This window comes from Polypterus senegalus, chromosome 3, assembly GCF_016835505.1.
Source record: "Polypterus senegalus isolate Bchr_013 chromosome 3, ASM1683550v1, whole genome shotgun sequence".
Taxonomy (NCBI): Eukaryota; Metazoa; Chordata; class Cladistia; order Polypteriformes; family Polypteridae; genus Polypterus; species Polypterus senegalus.
The window spans coordinates 272,571,896-272,589,691 of record NC_053156.1 but is presented as its reverse complement, the minus strand read 5'-3'; the positions used below and the strand labels follow the sequence as shown (position 1 = coordinate 272,589,691).

The 17,796-nt window shown below is 38.2% G+C and overlaps 1 protein-coding gene across 1 annotated transcript in view; it reads right to left on the bottom strand.

Moving 5' to 3' along the window:
• Positions 1 to 11,862, bottom strand: part of LOC120526179 (sodium- and chloride-dependent GABA transporter 2-like) — a 40,753-nt gene extending 28,891 nt beyond the window's left edge. Inside the window, exons 1-3 of the mRNA XM_039749200.1 lie at positions 11,702 to 11,862; positions 8,807 to 9,003; positions 2,449 to 2,583 (exon numbers count right to left, since the gene is read on the bottom strand). Of these exons, the coding sequence (XP_039605134.1) occupies positions 2,449 to 2,583; positions 8,807 to 8,993 (322 nt within the window). The 5' untranslated portion in view covers positions 8,994 to 9,003; positions 11,702 to 11,862. The remainder of the gene's footprint in view (positions 1 to 2,448; positions 2,584 to 8,806; positions 9,004 to 11,701) is intronic.
• Positions 11,863 to 17,796: the final 5,934 nt, after the last annotated feature.

Genomic DNA, 17,796 nt, shown 5'->3' with positions numbered 1-17,796 from the left:
GGTTTTAGGTCATAAAACTAAGTTGTAATCCATTCACTGAAACATTTTCAGTATTGAATTAAAAGGTCATTAAGGACAATCTACAATGGCCACATTGGGCACAGGGCAGGTAACAAGACTAGATGGGATGACAGCTGGCATCTGTACTACCCAATGGTAAGGTGCCTCTGTTTTCTCTATTGAGACATAACACTGAAGTTTTGGTACTACAGAATATACAGTACTGTATAATAAATAAGCTAGGTTGAATGCTGTCTCTTAGTATATGCATCTGCTAAGTAGACAGATTGCATTACATTTGGATATGCAATCAGCAAACAATTTCACTTTGTACTTATGACCAGCTTCCGAGTTATTGTAGAACACTACATGCCAAGGGTTACTACAGTCACTCGTGCAAGTTACTGTGACTTGCTGGAGACCAATGTGAGGCCTGCTATTTGATACAAGCGGTGGGAACGGCTGTCTCAAGGAGTCCTTTTGCTGCAAGAAGATGCCACACTGCTAAGAACATCAAGGTTTGTCAGGAGAAACTAAATTTTGAGGTATTGCCACATCCTCCTTATTTGCCAGATTTGGTACTGTGTGATTTCCACCTTTTTGGACCACTATAAAAACATCTGTTTCAAGACAGATGACGACGTGAAGAAAGCGGTGCATGAGTAGTTGCAAGGACAAGACAAAACCTTTATATTCTGCTGGAATTCAAGCACCTCCAGGCAGGTGGCGCAAGTGCATTGAGAAGAGAAGAGGCCACATTGAGAAATGACATTATCAGTTTTGTTAAAGTTTGTTCCATTTTCAAATAAATCACATTTTCTAACTTTAGCTTGACTCCCCCTCATGTAGGTTGATTACGGATTGACTTCACTGTTACATGTTTCTCATTGTAATTCAATTTTTAGTTTTAATACGTCGTTTCATCTCACCTAAATAGACCCAGAATTGGAACTTAGTTTGACTAACAAGTGGAAGGTACATTATTAATCATGGAATCTTTTGTTCTCATTTTAGATTAAATTAGAAAATACTTTAATTGTCTCCAAAAGAAAATAAATACAGTAATCCCTCCTCGATCGCAGGGGTTGCGTTCCAGAACCCCCCGCAATAAGTGAAAATCCAAGTAGAAACCATATGTTTGTATGGCTATTTTTATATATTTTAAGCCCTTAGAAACTCTCCCACACTGTTTATGAATATTCTTTGCACAGTTATACAGTAAACCCTCGTTTATCGCGGTTAATCCGCTCCAGACAGATAAATGAATTTCCATGAAGTAGGATTCTTTATTTATAAATCTAATATGTTCGCAGTTAGAGCATAGAAAACCTGTTTATAACCTTCTAAATACGTTTGTTAACATTATTAGAGCCCTCTAGACATGAAATAACACCCTTTAGTCAAAAGTGTAAACTGTGCTCCATGACAAGACAGAGATGACAGTTCTTTCTCACAATTAAAAGAATGCAAACATATCTTCTCTTCAAAAGAGCGCCGTCAGGAGCAGAGAATGTCAGAGAGAGAGAGAGCGAGAAAAGTAAACAATCAAAAATCAATAGGGCTGTTGGGCTTTTAAGTATGTGAAGTACCACGATAAAGCGGCCGCAATGAAGGGATCAATGTGAAGGTAGTCTTTCAGCATTTTTTAGAGGAGCATCCATATCTTCTAAGCAAACAGCCACTGTGCAAACAGCCCTTCTGCTCACACCCCCTCCGTCAGGAGCAGAGAATGTCAGAGAGAGACAGAGAAAAGGAAACAATCAAAAATCAATACGTGCTGTTTGGGCTTTCAAGTGTGCGAAGCACCGCACGGGAAGCATATCGGATATCATTGAGGAGTTTTATTTAATACGTAATACGTGCTCTGATTGGGTAGCTTCTCAGCCATCCGCCAATATCGTCCTTTGTATGAAATCAAATGGGAACAAAATGAGGAAACATGTACCATAAATTAAAAGACCCATTGTCCGCAGAAATCAGCGAACCAGCGAAAAATCCCTGATATATATTTAGATATGCTTACATTTAAAATCCGCGATGGAGTGAAGCCGCGAAAGTCGAAGAGCGATATAGCAAGGGATCACTGTACTATATTATTATTATTACAAATAACTCATGTACATATCATGTATATATCTATTAAAAGAGTAGGATGAGGTAAGACCTGCTCAGATCGTACCACAAGTGTCTATTAAAAGGCATTAACATTTGAAAAAGCAGATCCAGCTTTAATCTACTGCAGAGTGTTCTAGGATGATGTTCAGTACTTTCAGTAATTTAACCTAAACAGTGCACTTCCCGTTGACAAATGTATAGTTTTGTACACCTACGTGAAGATTGTAAAATGCACTATACATAAATGGTTACATGAGCCAAGGCTGTTCTTATGTAATTTGCTTAAACTGAAAGCACAGAGGACCAAGTGGAGAAAGTCAACTGTGAATTTACCTTCAAACAAGGGGCAGATCTTCCTCCAGCAGATGATGCCTCCAGTACTTGTGTATTGACCCAAAGCCGTCTCCAGGAGGAACAAAGGAACACCACAAGTCAACAGAAAAAGCAAATAGGGGACTAAAAAGACTCCTGTGTGTAAAACAGAAGGTACAAGTTTATTTTCCCTTTTGCACATTCATCTTTAGTTCAGTAATGGAAAAATAAATGAAGAAAAAAATCCCAAAATTAAACACAGCATGATTAGGAATCATGTCTCACATTCAGAATATAATTAAAACTAAATATAATAATTAACAAAATACAAGGGGAAATAGTTAAAACTAATAAAGGGATTAATGAAGGTGATTCACAAAATGAATACAATTAACTATGAAACAAAGCACAATTAAAAGAAGGAAAAGAAATACAAAAGAAACCACGGGCAAGACTATGTTTATTGATTCTATAGATATCCCTTTTTACTGGTTTACATCTGTGTGTTCTGGAGTTGCAAAGGCATCAGAGACACTTTTAAATGAAGGACCAGAAAAAGAGACATGAGCCAAAAAAATAAACAAGCAAAAATTTGTATCCGAAAAGTCAAATAAATCCAATCATAAAAACAATCCAAAATTGTAGCAAAAAGAGGTCTCAAAGAATACCAGTCATAACAATCTGCCCTTGGGACAGATCCTAAACGTAGGTTGTAGATTGACATTGACTACAATTCCCAGGAGCCTCTGGATTACCACGCCACTAGGGAGCTGCTGGGAGAAACAGGTGAGTGCTGGATTTAAAAGAAAATAATAAGAAGGCAGCAAGGAATTGCATTAATCTTTTGTGTTGTTTGTTGCCTCGGGTTGGAATACAATTCTGAAAACTCAGAGAATTACAATTTTTCTGGATTTGTGTTCTGTGTCCTGTGCCTGGTTTGTTTGTGTGGTTTTGTTTAACTTTGAAATAATTGTCTACAGAGTATCCTCACGGTAGGACAAATACTATTTCTTTCAGAAGACTGTTCACTGGGGACATTTCATTTTTCACCATCATCTGCATCTGGTACTGGACTAAGTTTTGGACTGTATTTGCAAGATTTTAGTGTTTAGTGGCGCATTGTCTTGTGGGCTGTTTTGCATCTTGGTTTAACTAATTAGTTACTGCCATGTCCAGATTTATTTAGGTATGTTCTGTGTTCCCATTTTTTATTTTAATGCCTCTGTTTATGAGTGTGTTGGGGCCAAGTCAACGCTGGTATCATTTTTGGAATCTCTGATTAAAGTGAATAAATCACTGTTTAAAACAGTGTAAATTTGAGCCCCTGATGGCCGCGATAAGGTAGACACTGTTATGATCACACCCAAAGAGCAAGCGATCATGTAAAACTTTTAAAGAATTCTATGGTGAAATACACCAGGAAATATAGACAAAGGAGTCAAAGTCAGGCTAGGGCCAGAAAACTATAACATCAAACTGTTATGAGCCAAAGTTCCAAACATGGTTAACAGGGTGTGAGGCCTCCAAAATGAGCCCCAAACACAGTCCAGTTAAAGTGCACATCAAGCTCATAAGTTCCCCTAACTTCTATATTGAAGGCTTGGGCCTAAATAGACAAAAAAAATTGGGAACTGGTTTTAAAAACTTTAAATAGAAAGCCTCAGAAATATGTCAAAATGCCATACAAGGCAAAAGATGATAGAAAACCTTTCGCTTTTGAGCAAAACGGCAAAGAAGAATCTTTATTAAATGAAGTTTTAATAACAAAATAGAAAATTATGACAAAATACTTAAAAAGGAACCCTAAAAGGGTAACCAAAATAAACAAATTCCAACACACTACCTGATGAAAAATCTAAGAAATAAAGCAAGAATAAAATTCAATAACCAGTAAAAGCAAACAAAGGCAATACTTACATGCAACTTCCAATGAGAATCTGAGAGAAGCTGTCTGTTTCATCCACCAGAATATAAAGGTGGAGTGTGCTTCCTCATGTATGACTAAGGTGGCCCGCCATTAAGCACAAAGTTCATACATGACTTAAAGACTCATTACATAAATACTAAATAATTAATAAAAATAAATGAAATTACAGAAAAAACATAAAAAATAATTTAAAAAGTATACATCAGAAAGTTTATTTCCTAAACTAGCAAATAGACACAAACACAAATCAATTGTCAAAACAGTTTCACAAAAGCAGAATGAGAGAGGCAGAGGTAGAGAGTAGGAAGAAGCAAAGGCTCAGCTGGCATGTGGAAAAGTAGGCAAAGGAAGAAGAGAAGGCACAAGGAGAAAGTAAAATGAGGCTAAGAAAGGTACCATTCAAGTAGGTAAGTAGACCAAAAGCCCTATGAGACAGTTAAGACTGTATAGGATGGACCTCGTAATGGTGTACTGTGAGTTTCCAATACCCTCTGTATTATAATGTCCCCTTTATTTTATGTACTTTGGCTTCCTTGGCATAACTTGGGATTAGGATCAGTTCAAAGGTGCTCTCTATTGCCCACATTTGGTTAAAGACAAAAATAGTGCTTGCTTCCATGTATAGTGACCTTCTGCATATCTGAGGGTAAACAGAGCAGCACAGCTTTTTTGTTTTCTTCTACAAGAGGTATTTATAGCCATATACCTTGGGTCTGTTAATATGTAGAATGTAATTAATTATTAACAAGTGTGAATCATTGATGGCTTTGCAGAGTAATGCTGTATGTACAGTAGTTTTAAGTCCTCTTCGTGGAAGTTTCTGAAGTAATCAATCAGAAGCACAAATTGCGAATATACCACATGCACTTGAGAACAGGTCATCCACCTGAAGCTAAGCATGTTTGGTTCAGGCCAATGCTTGGATGGGAGACCTTCTAGGAAAAGCTAGGTTTACTGCTGGAAGAGGTATTGGTAAGGCCAGCAGGGGACGTCTAACCTGTGGCCTGAATGTGGGTCCCAATGCCCCAGTGCAGCGATAGGCACAATGTGCTATAAAAAATAGTGCTGTCCTTTGGATGAGACGGCCTGACTCTCTATGGTCATAAAAGATCCCTGGGAATTCTTTTTGAAGAGTAGGGTGTATCCTGATGTCAGGGCTAAGTTTCCCTCCACTTTCTAATTATCTCCTGTCTGTAATTAGCTATCTCTATCACCACGTCATCACCTAACAGCTAAAGTGTGGTGAGTGGACTCGTGCATAAAATGTCTGCCGTCGCATCATTCAAGTGGATGCTACACATTAGTGGTGGTTGAAGTGGCGCCCAACTCACTGAAGTACTTTGAGTATTGAGAAAAGCACTACATAAATGTAAAGAATTATTATTATTATTATTAATAACAAATTCTGCAAAGCAGAGGCTGGCTGCATTTTGTGCCACGTGCTAACAGTTAATTTAACTTTTTCTAAGCTGAAAGACCTTTTACTTCTCTCACCATTTGCGTTTGATGAAAGTGAACAGATTCAATGTTGCAGTGCTAATGTGAATGTAAAAGGCACTGAAGTGTGCAGTCCAATGCAAAATACTCAGACTAGGATAAGAAAATAAGGGAAGCAAATGTTGAGGATTTTTTTCAGGGTTCAAAAGTTTGAAAACCACCCCGATATCCGCTGTCCAATGTCTCAATTTTCACCTTTTCGTTTATTTTCACTGTTGCACATGACACTGGTGTGTACTGCTTAAGGAAGCAGCCAAGTGAGGACCTGTAAGGCATCTGTTTTTCTCAAACTGCAGACTCTGATGTCCTTATCATCTTGTGCAGTTGTCCATCTGGGCCTACCCTTCTGCTTCTACCCTGGTGAGATCCAGTTTGCTCCTTTTCTTCAAGATAGTAGGTGACACCTTAACATTAAAGTTTCAGTTATATCTTCTCATATGCTTATATTAATGACAGATTAACATTTTTTGGTTTTAATAAATTTGTGAATCTTTTTGAATTCATGTTTCTAGCCTGTAATTATGAGAATTTGATTGTAGAATGATGGGCAAAAATTGCAAATTTATCAATTTCTAAATTAAGCTAAATCACAATAAACTTTGCAAACAGTATGTAAGAGGTGTAGTATGTAGAAATGTTTTGCGCAGTGTACATTTCATTGTTTTAAATTTGTAATCCTTGTGAGTCACTAGCCAGCCATGGACAAAGACTCGGAACAGGTGTCTGCCCCTCTGGGCAACCAGTACCACATCTTGCTTCTTGGTATCAAGAATTACATTTGTTTTCCTTATGTGGTTCATTTTTTCTGTTTTTCATTGGTGACATCATTGTTACCATTTTATGTTTGTGCTGTTTACAAAACTGTATATTATTAGGGTCAGTTAGTTATTTTATCTTGCTTAGTCCTGAGTAGGGTTGCGGGAGCCTATCCCAGCTAGCATAGGGTGCAAAGCAGGAACAAGCCCTAGACAAGGCACCAGTCAATCGCATAGCAAACACACACACACACACACACACACACACACACACTGAGACTAGGGACAATTTAGTATCCACCTAACCTGCATGTCTTTGGACATAGAGAGAACATGCAAACTCCAGTCTCCATACTATGAGGCAGCAGCACTCCCACACTGCACCACTGTGCCGCCCACAGTATTAGGGTGCATGTTATATTCTTATTGTTCTTTTTATTCCAATTATTTTTTCAAGTTTTCTGTACTATTTGCTTATTGTTTTAATGAATATAGATGTCTTCTAATTATACTGTTGTTTTTTATCATGTTGTTTTGATTGCACAAATTCAGTACTTTGTAATGCATGTCATGCAGGGATTGGTGTCCCTGTCAGGATGGACACTCTTTCTTTATGTAGCCAGAAGTCACTCATGGTAAATAGACAAGGAGAGTGTCAGGGTGTTTCCTACCTTAGCCAGGAAGATGGCAAAGTTGCCAGTATTGAAGTGGGTACACTGGCACCCCAACTGAGTTGAACCAATGGATTTTACCCATCTGGGATGCCAGTATGATGGAAGAAGAGGAGGAGGCAAGGGAGCAGGGTCCATTCTGCCTGGGCCTCTAGTTTGTCCCTCACATTTAGGTCTTTGTTGCTGTGCTGAATTTAGATTCTTGACCTGACCTGTCTGGCGTATCTTTTGGAAGTTCCGCTTTAACCAATTTCTCACTCAGTGTTTGTCCGGATGATCGTTCAAGCATGACACTTGAGAGAAGACTTTTACTTTACGTGTGACACAAGCTAAGAGATTTTACTGACTGACTGTTCACTTTAGACTTGTTTATTAAATTCAATTTAGTTTTAATTTTTACACTATTCTTTTATGGCCTTTTCCTCATACTTAGGTTTTACTTCTGTCATTTGATTACTGAATAACATTACCATTTAAGCAGTCCAATGCCCTTGAATGTTCACACTTTTAAGTATTGTTTAAAATGATATCTATGTATAATTATTTAGTGGTAATATAAGGTTTCTTTTTATCCATTGGTAAATTATTATACATTTTATGACTTTTTTTCTAATTGTGTTTTTTCTCTAGTTTTTTTCTACTGCTTATCTCCACAACCATTTCTTATTAGAATAACGTTATACATTAAAATAGACACTTCATCATAGTGCTTAGTGCTGCAGCCTTTTTGCTCCAGTATTTAATTTGAATACCCTCTGCTTCATCTTGTCTCCAGATAGTGGTGGTGTGTTCCATGTTGGTAGGGAATGTAAGTATACATTTCCCTGTACTCTGTACACTTGACAATACTACTGCTACTACTACTACTCCTGTCTCTATGTCTCCCCTGTCAAAGTCATGACCCTTCTTTAGCTCCTAAAGGAGCCAAGTTAAATATTACACTGGTGACAGATTTTGTGAGCACAAAATAAAGCCCACTTCTTGCATCTTCCACTCATTCTTTGGTTCCACCAATCTCAATTTTTTGGAGATTGCTTTGGGAAGCTATGCAATCAATCAATCAATCAATCAATCAATCAATCAATCAATCAATCAATGCCTGCAGCACACAGGATTTCCCTCCCACAAACCCAAATCTCCTTCATTTTGTATTGTGTTCTTTCTAGATCTTGTATCCCTGCTTTATTCCCACCTGAAAAAGACTGTATGTTATAGGTTTATAGACTCATTATTGTCACACATTCAGGTTACAATAAAATTCTTACTTATGTGTGCCATTATGTTACTAAGTAATAAATTGACTTTAAGTGGGTGTGTGTGATTAAGCCCTGCCATTGGCTGATGCCCTATCCAGAGCTGAATACTGCCTTCTTTCCAGGACGGACTCCAACCCCCTGTAACCCTGAATTGAATTAAGCAGACTGGAAAATGTTATACTGTACTATCTTCTCTGAAAATGGCATTTATTTAATAACTTAAGGGAATAGAAAAAAAGGGATCTTTGGTTAGCTAACACAATATCCACTCACCTCCTCCATTTTTGTAACAGAGATAAGGGAATCTCCAGACATTTCCAAGCCCAACAATTTCTCCAGCAACAGACAGGAAATATTCTGCTTTTTTTGACCACTGGCTTCTCCTGATTATCCTCTTATCTGGCATGGTGTCCTGCTCCATGAGCTGGAACTGAGTTTCTTCCAAGACACCATTTTCCATGTTTTCTGCTCTGTAAGATGAGAAATCACAAAAAACAGAGGAATAATTTAAACACTTACAAGAGTCACATATTGATAATTTGTTACTATACATGAATGGTAAAAGTAAGTCACACTAAAAAATATAGAAGTGAACCGAGCTAAACGAAAAACACACACTCCAATTGTGCTTTGATTTATTCATTCTCATCCTAATTAGATCCTGCCCGTTACATATCTTGGACTATATTGAGAGGACTCGCAGTGCACGGCTTGATGGCTGCTCTGATTTGTACCGGGAACTAAGAAGGATGGCTGTGGGGTTTCTGTGGGCAGATAAGGAGGCATTTGTTAGAGGAATCTGTGAGCAACTGACATCCCATTTATGGTCTAGTGACCCATGTCCTGCTCACAGAGGAATGGAAGCATTATGCTCACCTGTACTTCTGAAAATTGCAGTCAGGGCGGGTGATGGAGCGATGTTTATGTCTATCATTGACCGCATCCTGGCACTGAGGGATCTCATTGAGAGCAAATCGGAATATCGGCAGAGTTTCTTTGCAGCCTTTGTCAATTTTCGTAAAGCGTTTGACTCAGTTGATCAAGATCCTCTGTGGGACATCCTGAGATTTTGTGGGAACTCCCCAAAAGTTGCTGGATATCATGGCCAGCCTGTACACTAATACTGTGTGTGTTGTGCAAAGTGGAAGTAGAACCTTTTCTTTTTTCCCATTTGATTCTGGGGTTTGTCAGGTGTGTGTTCTTGTTCAGTACTTGCATGGTCTGTTGGTGAAGAAAGATTCACTGTTCTTACAAATGACACTGCAGTTGTGACCCGCTGGGCTGGCTACTTTGAGCGGCTGTTTAAAGCTTATCCTTATCTGACGATGCTATGATCTTTGTGGAGTCAATGGAGGCTCTGATGGGGGCTTTCCAGAGTCTAAGTGAGAGATCTGAGTGTCTGGGCTTGCAAGTCTCCTGGATAAAAACCAAGATACAGGCCTTTAATGTCCTCTTAGGGAAAGCTGTCAGCAGCAACAAAAAATATTGTATACCCACATTGTGAAATGAAACATATTAGAAACGTGCACTTTCTCTTTTCTTTCTTTTCCATTTAACCAGACGTGCCCCATGGCTAAAGAGAAAATAAAAGCCTGTGTGATTTGTACACGTGCCTCTGCATCAGTCTGTGCCGGGTCAGGCGCTATATAGTGCCTTTCTCACAATATATATATATATATATAGTACTAGAAAGGATGTCAAACAAGGGCTAGTGTCCCAAGATTCCTTACCAAGGAGGCTAAGCTAGTAATTTGGCAACAAGGAAGGCAAGGTGTTCCTCTCCTCCTTTCCTCAATCAGAAGACTGGCAGAAGGTGCCAATAGCACAGTGAAAACACTGGCATCCCAGAAGCATTCAGTCTAGGATCCTTAACGGGCTGGAGAAACAGTATGCTGGAATGAGAGAGGGAGAAAACTTATGTGAACTATTTTCTTCTCCTAAAACCATAGACTGCAGCATTCCAGCACTTTGGTACCCATATGGATACCTGCAGGGCATGGTGGGAACTTTAGTTCCTTCATCTGGCCCTGTTGGTTTGCAGAGATGCCGCACAAGGGTACTGTAGGGACTTATGCGCCCTACTTTCATGATGCTTTGTGACCCAGAAAGATTTCCTATAGGCAATGCCCTGCTACAAAAAGTACTTTCAGGTCTTGTATAAGAGGAACATCTCTACCTCACTCAGATCAAGTTGGAGTCTAGAGAGGAGCTGGACAACATTTGCCTGGGAGTAGTGGAGGAATAAATGACAGAGAGACAGAATGAGAGAGAGGCAGAAAGAGAGAAAAGAGAAAAAGATCATTTGTGGTTATACAACAAGTTAGAATCCCTTTTGTAAGGTATTGTGTTTATTAAATCTTGTATTAGAACCTGGGAATTGTCTTGTATACTAGCATATTTTATGCTAGTAGCAATTAAAAGCTAGCATTCGGCAAGGCATTTACTTTCTCTCATGAGTTGGATAAGCCAGATAGTACATATAGGAATAGAGGAAACTATTGAATATTAATGACAGACTTATGAAGTGGAGTAATAACATTATCCCTTAGCAGTAGCAAGTCAGACATGTTAACTAATAAAGAAGAATGCAGGATAGTTAGAGATGTTCTGATTTCCAAAGAGACACTAGTAATGTAAATCATTTTAAATTACAGAACATAGAAGACAAAAATGGAAAATTCAAAGAAGTCCAAAGGACTCCAGGACAGGGCATATCCAAAAGTGTTGGGTCATTTTAAAGTCCCTGTAAGCCTTACCGGCTCATCTTTGGAACAATGAAGAAAACCAGAGTATCTGGAAAAGATTTATAGGGAGATAGAGTTTGCAGACTTCATAAATAAGTAGTGATTGCCCTGGCAGGCAGAAATATGTATTGCAACTGCGCTAATTACTCAGCCACCATGTCAACCTGTTTCACAAACATTACAATCTAGTACAGTATAATTATTAGGTAAAATTTTCAAATCAGTTAATTAAACATGACAGAAATGTCAATGGATCACTCTCACCATTCAGCCGTAATATGAAGATTAAAAAAGGCCTCAGAATATATGAAGCAAAACTAATTACACTATTCATGAAACTAAAATAATATTGAATGGTCATAATAATTAGTCTGAGCGTCTATAAAAGTAAAAACATTAAAAGAATGAAGAACTTTCATCTTACTGTAAGTGGGGAATATAGCTCTCAGGATGGTGAAGCTCTCAGTTTCTGCCGTGAGAGAGGTCACTCAGCAGTTCCAAAAAGGTTTTCCTGCCCATGCATTCCATGCATTTGTCAGAAAATTACAGATCCTTGGGCATTTCATGGATATGCTGCTCACGATAGCAAATGTTTTATCTGATTAACATCTTCTAACAGAAAACTTCAGCCCTTCAAGGATTTCATAGATAAGCTACACATGAATGCTTATCTTATGTCAAACGTTAAACACCAGGCTGCTAGCTATCAAATATAAATAAAGTTTAACCTGCCAAATGACCGCAGTGCCAGCTTATAAAGCAACCTGTGCCTTTTTGACCTGGGGAATCTGCACTCAACTAGGTATGTGAAAAAAGGGAAATACTAAAATATGTTAAACAAAATTGCATGTAGCAAATTCTAAAGAGGGTGACCTGGGAGAAGCCTTTTTGTTTGGAGAAAGTTGAGGAGCAGTGGAAAGGGTTTAAAACCATTTTACATATAATGCAGGAGAGGTACATTCCTAAGTCTGGAATTAGTAGGAAACTAAAAAAAAACTCTGCAGTGGTTCAATAAAGAGTTGAAAAAGAAGCTGCAAAGGAAAAAAAACACAGCTCTATAAGGCATATACGACTAATAAGTACAATATGAATCACAGGGAATATGAGAACATGAGGGCAACCATTAAGAAGGATATCAGGGAAGCTAAAAGACAGTTAGAGAGGAATATAGCAGATAAGGCGAAAGACGACCCTAAGAGATTCTTTCAGTATTTTAGTAGTAAAAGAACCGTCAAGGAGGAGGTGAAGTGCATCAGGAATAGTCAAGGAGAATTAAAATATACAGACAGTGAAATAGCAGATGCTCTACACTCCCATTTTTCTGAGGTCTTCACATGTCAGGAACTGAATAACCTCCTACCTCCTAATGGAACTACTAAGGAGGTACTGAAGGAGTTGGAAATTATAGAAAGGGGAAGCTTTGCTAAGATTAAATAGGCTGAAATCAGACAAATCACCAGGACCAGATAATATTTACCTTTGGGTTCTTCAGAAGGCTAGAGAGTACCTATATAAATCCTTGACACATACTTTTAGGAAATCACTGTGCACTGGAGAAATTCAGAAGGACTGAAAACCAGCAAATATTGTCCTGTTATATAAAAAGGGTGACCAGGCAAATCCAAACAACTACAGGCCAGTAAGCTTAATGTGTATCACAGGTAAATTAATGGAAGAACTTATTAAGCATAAGATTGAGCAGCACATGGCAAGTACAGGAGATTTTCTGAACAGTTAGCACGGGTTCAGAAGAGGGACAATATTTTTTACAAATATGGTGGAATTCTATGAGGAAGCAACAAAAGGATATGATCACAATGGAGCTTATGATATTATTTACCTTGACTTTAAGAAAGCATTTGATAAGGTGCCATATGAGATGTTGGGCTTCAAATTAAAAGAAGTGGGAGTTTAGGGTGATGTTTTTAGATGGGTGCAAAATTGTCTCAGACACAGAAACCAGACGGTTATTTTGTGAGGAACCTTATCAGAATTGGCTGACGTTAAAGAGTGGTGTTCCACAGTGTTCAGAAGATATTAAGAAGGCAAACAGAATGTCAGGTTATATAGTGCCCTGATGTGCAGAGTACAAGTCCAAGGAGATTATGCTCAAGCTTTATAATGCATTGTTGAGGCTTCATATGAAGTACTGTGTGCAGTTTTGGTCTCCAGGTTACACAAAGCAGAGCTAGAAAAAGTCCAGAGAAGAGTGACTAGGCTGATGGCAGGGCTACAGGGGATGAATTACAAAGAAAGATCAAAAGAGCTGTGTTTTCAGTTCAAGCAAAAGAAGATTAACAGAAGACACGATTGAGGTGTTTAACACTAGAATTACCAGAACCTACAAGAAAACTCGTAAATCTGGCCCACCTTAAATCCATTCGGTCCTCTCTATCAATATCTTTTGTTCTGTAAATGTGCCGATTAAGACAAGCAGCAAGCAGCCTGCTATTCCATCCCCCACCGTCGCAGATTGTTCACTAAGTTCTCCCAGCTCATGCCTTGTTTGATTATCTGGGTGTGAAGTGCTGGAGTTTTAGAGTGGAAATAATAGATTGTTATTTGGAACACATGCATTTCATGTGTGTTCCGTTTCTATTGAGAAGCTTTGTTGGCCTGAATGACCTGTTCTCTTCTAGATTGCTCTGTTCTAATGTTCTAAAAGATGTACTTAGGGTCATTGTAACAACAATATTAACATTCTATTATCATTCATTTATCCACACCATGCATCCCCTCAGATCAACCCCTATCAAAGTGTGAGGAGTCACTTAGCAGTCTGAAAAATTCTCTTTAGTCCGGCTTTCTATAGTTTGGACAAAAATGACAACTCTCTGGGCAGCTGATGGATTGACACTTATGAATGCCAATCATCTGAGCAACTTTTGACTTTTAACAGTAAACAACACCCCTTCCTGTTGCAGTCTAATCACTGTCTGCTTAGAGTTGGCAAGTTCACCCCATATCTTGTTGCTCCTGATGTGTGGTATTCACTGGTGACTATAATTTCTTAAGTATGTGGATGCGTACATGAATGTTTCCTGTGACAATCTAGAGTGGTATGGTGATCAGATGGAAAACTTGCAGAAAAAACAAACACAAGGACCTGGGGCCTCATGTAAAACACTGTGGGTAAAATTCACACTGAAATATGGTGTAGAGACAAAAAGAGAAATGTGCGTACGCACAAAAAAATCAAGATGCCTAAATCTGTGCCTATGACAACTTCCACATTCTTCCGCTATATAAATCCCGGTCAGCGTGAAATGTAACACATGTGCATGTGCCTGGCACCCCACACTGACTCCTCCCAGAATTATGCATTGTGACAGATAGGGGGGAGCTATCGCTCCCTTGAACCCTTGTCCAATACGCCAGACACCAGATAAAAGTCCAAAAGTAGACTATATTTATTCTGCACAGTGCGCAAAGCACCCTCTCCTCCACAATACTCATTAAACAATACAATCACAATAACAATTAACTCTCCACCACTCCCAGACGCATTGCCACCCTTCCACCCAGCTCAGCTCACCGTCTGGGAGCTTCCACTATCCTTTTATTATCCCTGACCCGGAAGTGTTCCAATCCCCAGACCATGTGATCTCCTATCACTTCCGGGTCAGATCAAAAGTCCTTTTCTTCACCCTGGAAGCACGTCATTCCCCTTGTCCATGTGACTCGGACATACTTCCGGGGTATAAGGCAAATAAACGTCATTCCTCCCTGCAGCATCTCCTAGTGGCCCCATGGTATCTAGCAGGGCTGTGCATAAAGACTCCAATGTCCATGATGCCCTGCTGGTCTTCGGGGCACCTCCATACTGCAGGGAGGGCTCCACCTAGCAGTGTGGGGGTATTGGCCGGGATGAATTGCCGGCCATACATCACAGCCTCTTTGAATATGCGAATCAATATAAATAGCCCCTTAAGTTCAACATTCTATGAAAGACAATGGCAAAAGCACAGGGAAAATAGAAGAATTTCAGCAAATGCTAAATGGAGGCAAGGAAAAACATACTATTTGTTGGTTTAAGCAGGTAAGTTGATCGAGTGATATAGAGTGGTGGAGAAACTTGAAAATTCAAGTTCAGAAAGTCACACAGTGGTCAGATATCAAAGTTGCTGTGAAAGGCAAGTTGCAGCCCACTGTCTCAGTGTTGTATTAGGGTGCAGAGAAAAGAATACAAAATACAGACACATTGGAAAAAAAAGGTTGAAATGTCAACTCTAATCTTGAAATTTCCACTTTAATCATGGAGTTTATTTTGTCATTAAAGTCACACAGAATACATGACATTCATGATATTACAGCTCTCTGAACAATTTTAATACTAAGATGTATACTTGATATCATTTTCATGACCACAGGAATTAAAGCATGTATAAAACATGGGGGCACGGGGGCACAGTGGTAGTGAGCGTCCAGAGATTGTTCCTGCTTCCTGCAAGATGCTTGCTGCACTGTTAGCAACCCTCGATGAAGTAATTTACTGAAGCAGTACTGTCTCTTTCAAACATACTAACCCCCAATTAATGTCTTTATTTTTCTTTCTCCAAGTACCCAATTGTCACACAATCAGCTCTGTAATAAATGTCAAGCAAACATAATGGGAGTAGAAATCTGTGTAACTGACTAGTCTTCAACTGGTTATATTTAAAGGTGATGAACAGAATTTGCTCTATATTTTATAGCATATTTAATGAGAAGTGAAGCAAAATAACACTTTTTATTGGCTAACTAAAAAGATTACAATATGCAAGCTATAGAGGCAACTCAGGCCCCTTCTTCAGGTGATTGGTTTTAACGATTCTTTACTGTTTTGTTACCATTACTAATTCTTGTAAACAAAAGTTTTTATTCTGTAATGTTTTGTCAGTATTGTGGCAGTAAGCTGGGCACTGGTGCGGTGCCTCCTTTTTGTTATACCTGTGGGCGATCACTTGCATTTCTACCGTCAGGTAACTTGTCTTTCAGTGCATGTATTTTTTTTTATAGCTACAATACTTTGTGTAAAGCGAAAAATGCTTTGAAAATGTTTAGGACTTCGTTTCAAAGAAATAAACAACTTAATTCTGCTTTTTTAGTTGGTGGTTAACATTTCATTAATTATGTAATTTTTTTTAGAAAGCTATGAAAAAAATATATATCAAAGTTGTGACAAATGTGGCAACACTGTCACGTCATACACATGCAATTGAAGGCTACTTTTCTAACTGGAATCGGAAAGGGAGGGGATGTATACATTCAAAGTATACCTATGATTTCCAATGATCTCCCTTTCAAATTCAAACGACTTCAATTTCCACCACATTTTGTATTTGCAATGTTCGTAAATAAAGCACAAGGTCAATCAATTAAAGTTACCGGTGCTTATCCCAAAGAACTGTGCTTTTCACATGACCAGCTATACATTGCCTGTTCCAGAGTAGGATCAGGAAACAATTTATACATTCTTGTTCCCAATGGCGAAACGAAAAATGTTGTGTATCATAAGGCACTCTAAATGATTTGTAGCAACTATAATCTGTTCTTTGTTAATAATGGCAGTTTGACATTTGAGCAATATTTGAATAATTAATGAATTGGCAAATAATAAATGGGGCCTTCCCGCTAGTAAATTATACAGGAAGAAAGCTGCTGATGTTGCGGTTGTACAGTTTCGTTTTGCTGAATCTTAAAGATATTAATCCAGATATTAAGGAAAGAGAAAAAAAAAACACTTTGGTCAAGACATTTACATATGAAAATAAGTAATCTAAGTGTATTCAGTAACAAAATTAATTGTGATACACATTATGCATTATGTTTTGCACAAAATGTGTAATATTTGTTGAAACTCCTTGAAGTAATAAGATCAAATAATAGTGCTCCAGATTCATTGTGTTTCACACTTCACAAGCCTTTACATTTTAATAACAAATTCTGATATAATGATTAATATTTAAGAAGCAAAAACATTTCTATGTACAGGTTCTTTGTATCAAACATCTGCCTGCCGTTTAGAGATAGGGAGTTATAATCTCTTTCTGCTAAATAGTGTGGGTGATCTTTATGTAACAGTGTGGTACAGTACTTTGTTCAATGGTGTGGTGCTAATATATTAAATGAGTTTGTACTTAATAAAAAAGAGGGTAATGTGAATGAGTTACGTGAAACAATAGATATTAAAATGTTCCTATATTTTCTTAGGTAAAATTTCATTTGCTGAACTGTCTTTGGAAGATATTCTCAAGTTCTCAATGGTGTTTCCCCAATCCCACCAAAGCCAACAGTTAATTTCCTGCATAATGAGTCACCTTAACCTATTGCTCAAACATGCACAAATTCTTTAAGCTTCCCTACACATAAAACAAATGATAAATTCAAATATCATATGTCGTCATTTTAAACACCTGGATTTGGGTAATATGGAATTTCAATATAATTTATGAAGGAATACCAATCATTAAATATTTTGACCAGCACTGAACTTGCTCTTTAAATTACATTTTCTTCCAGAATGATATTATTAGATAC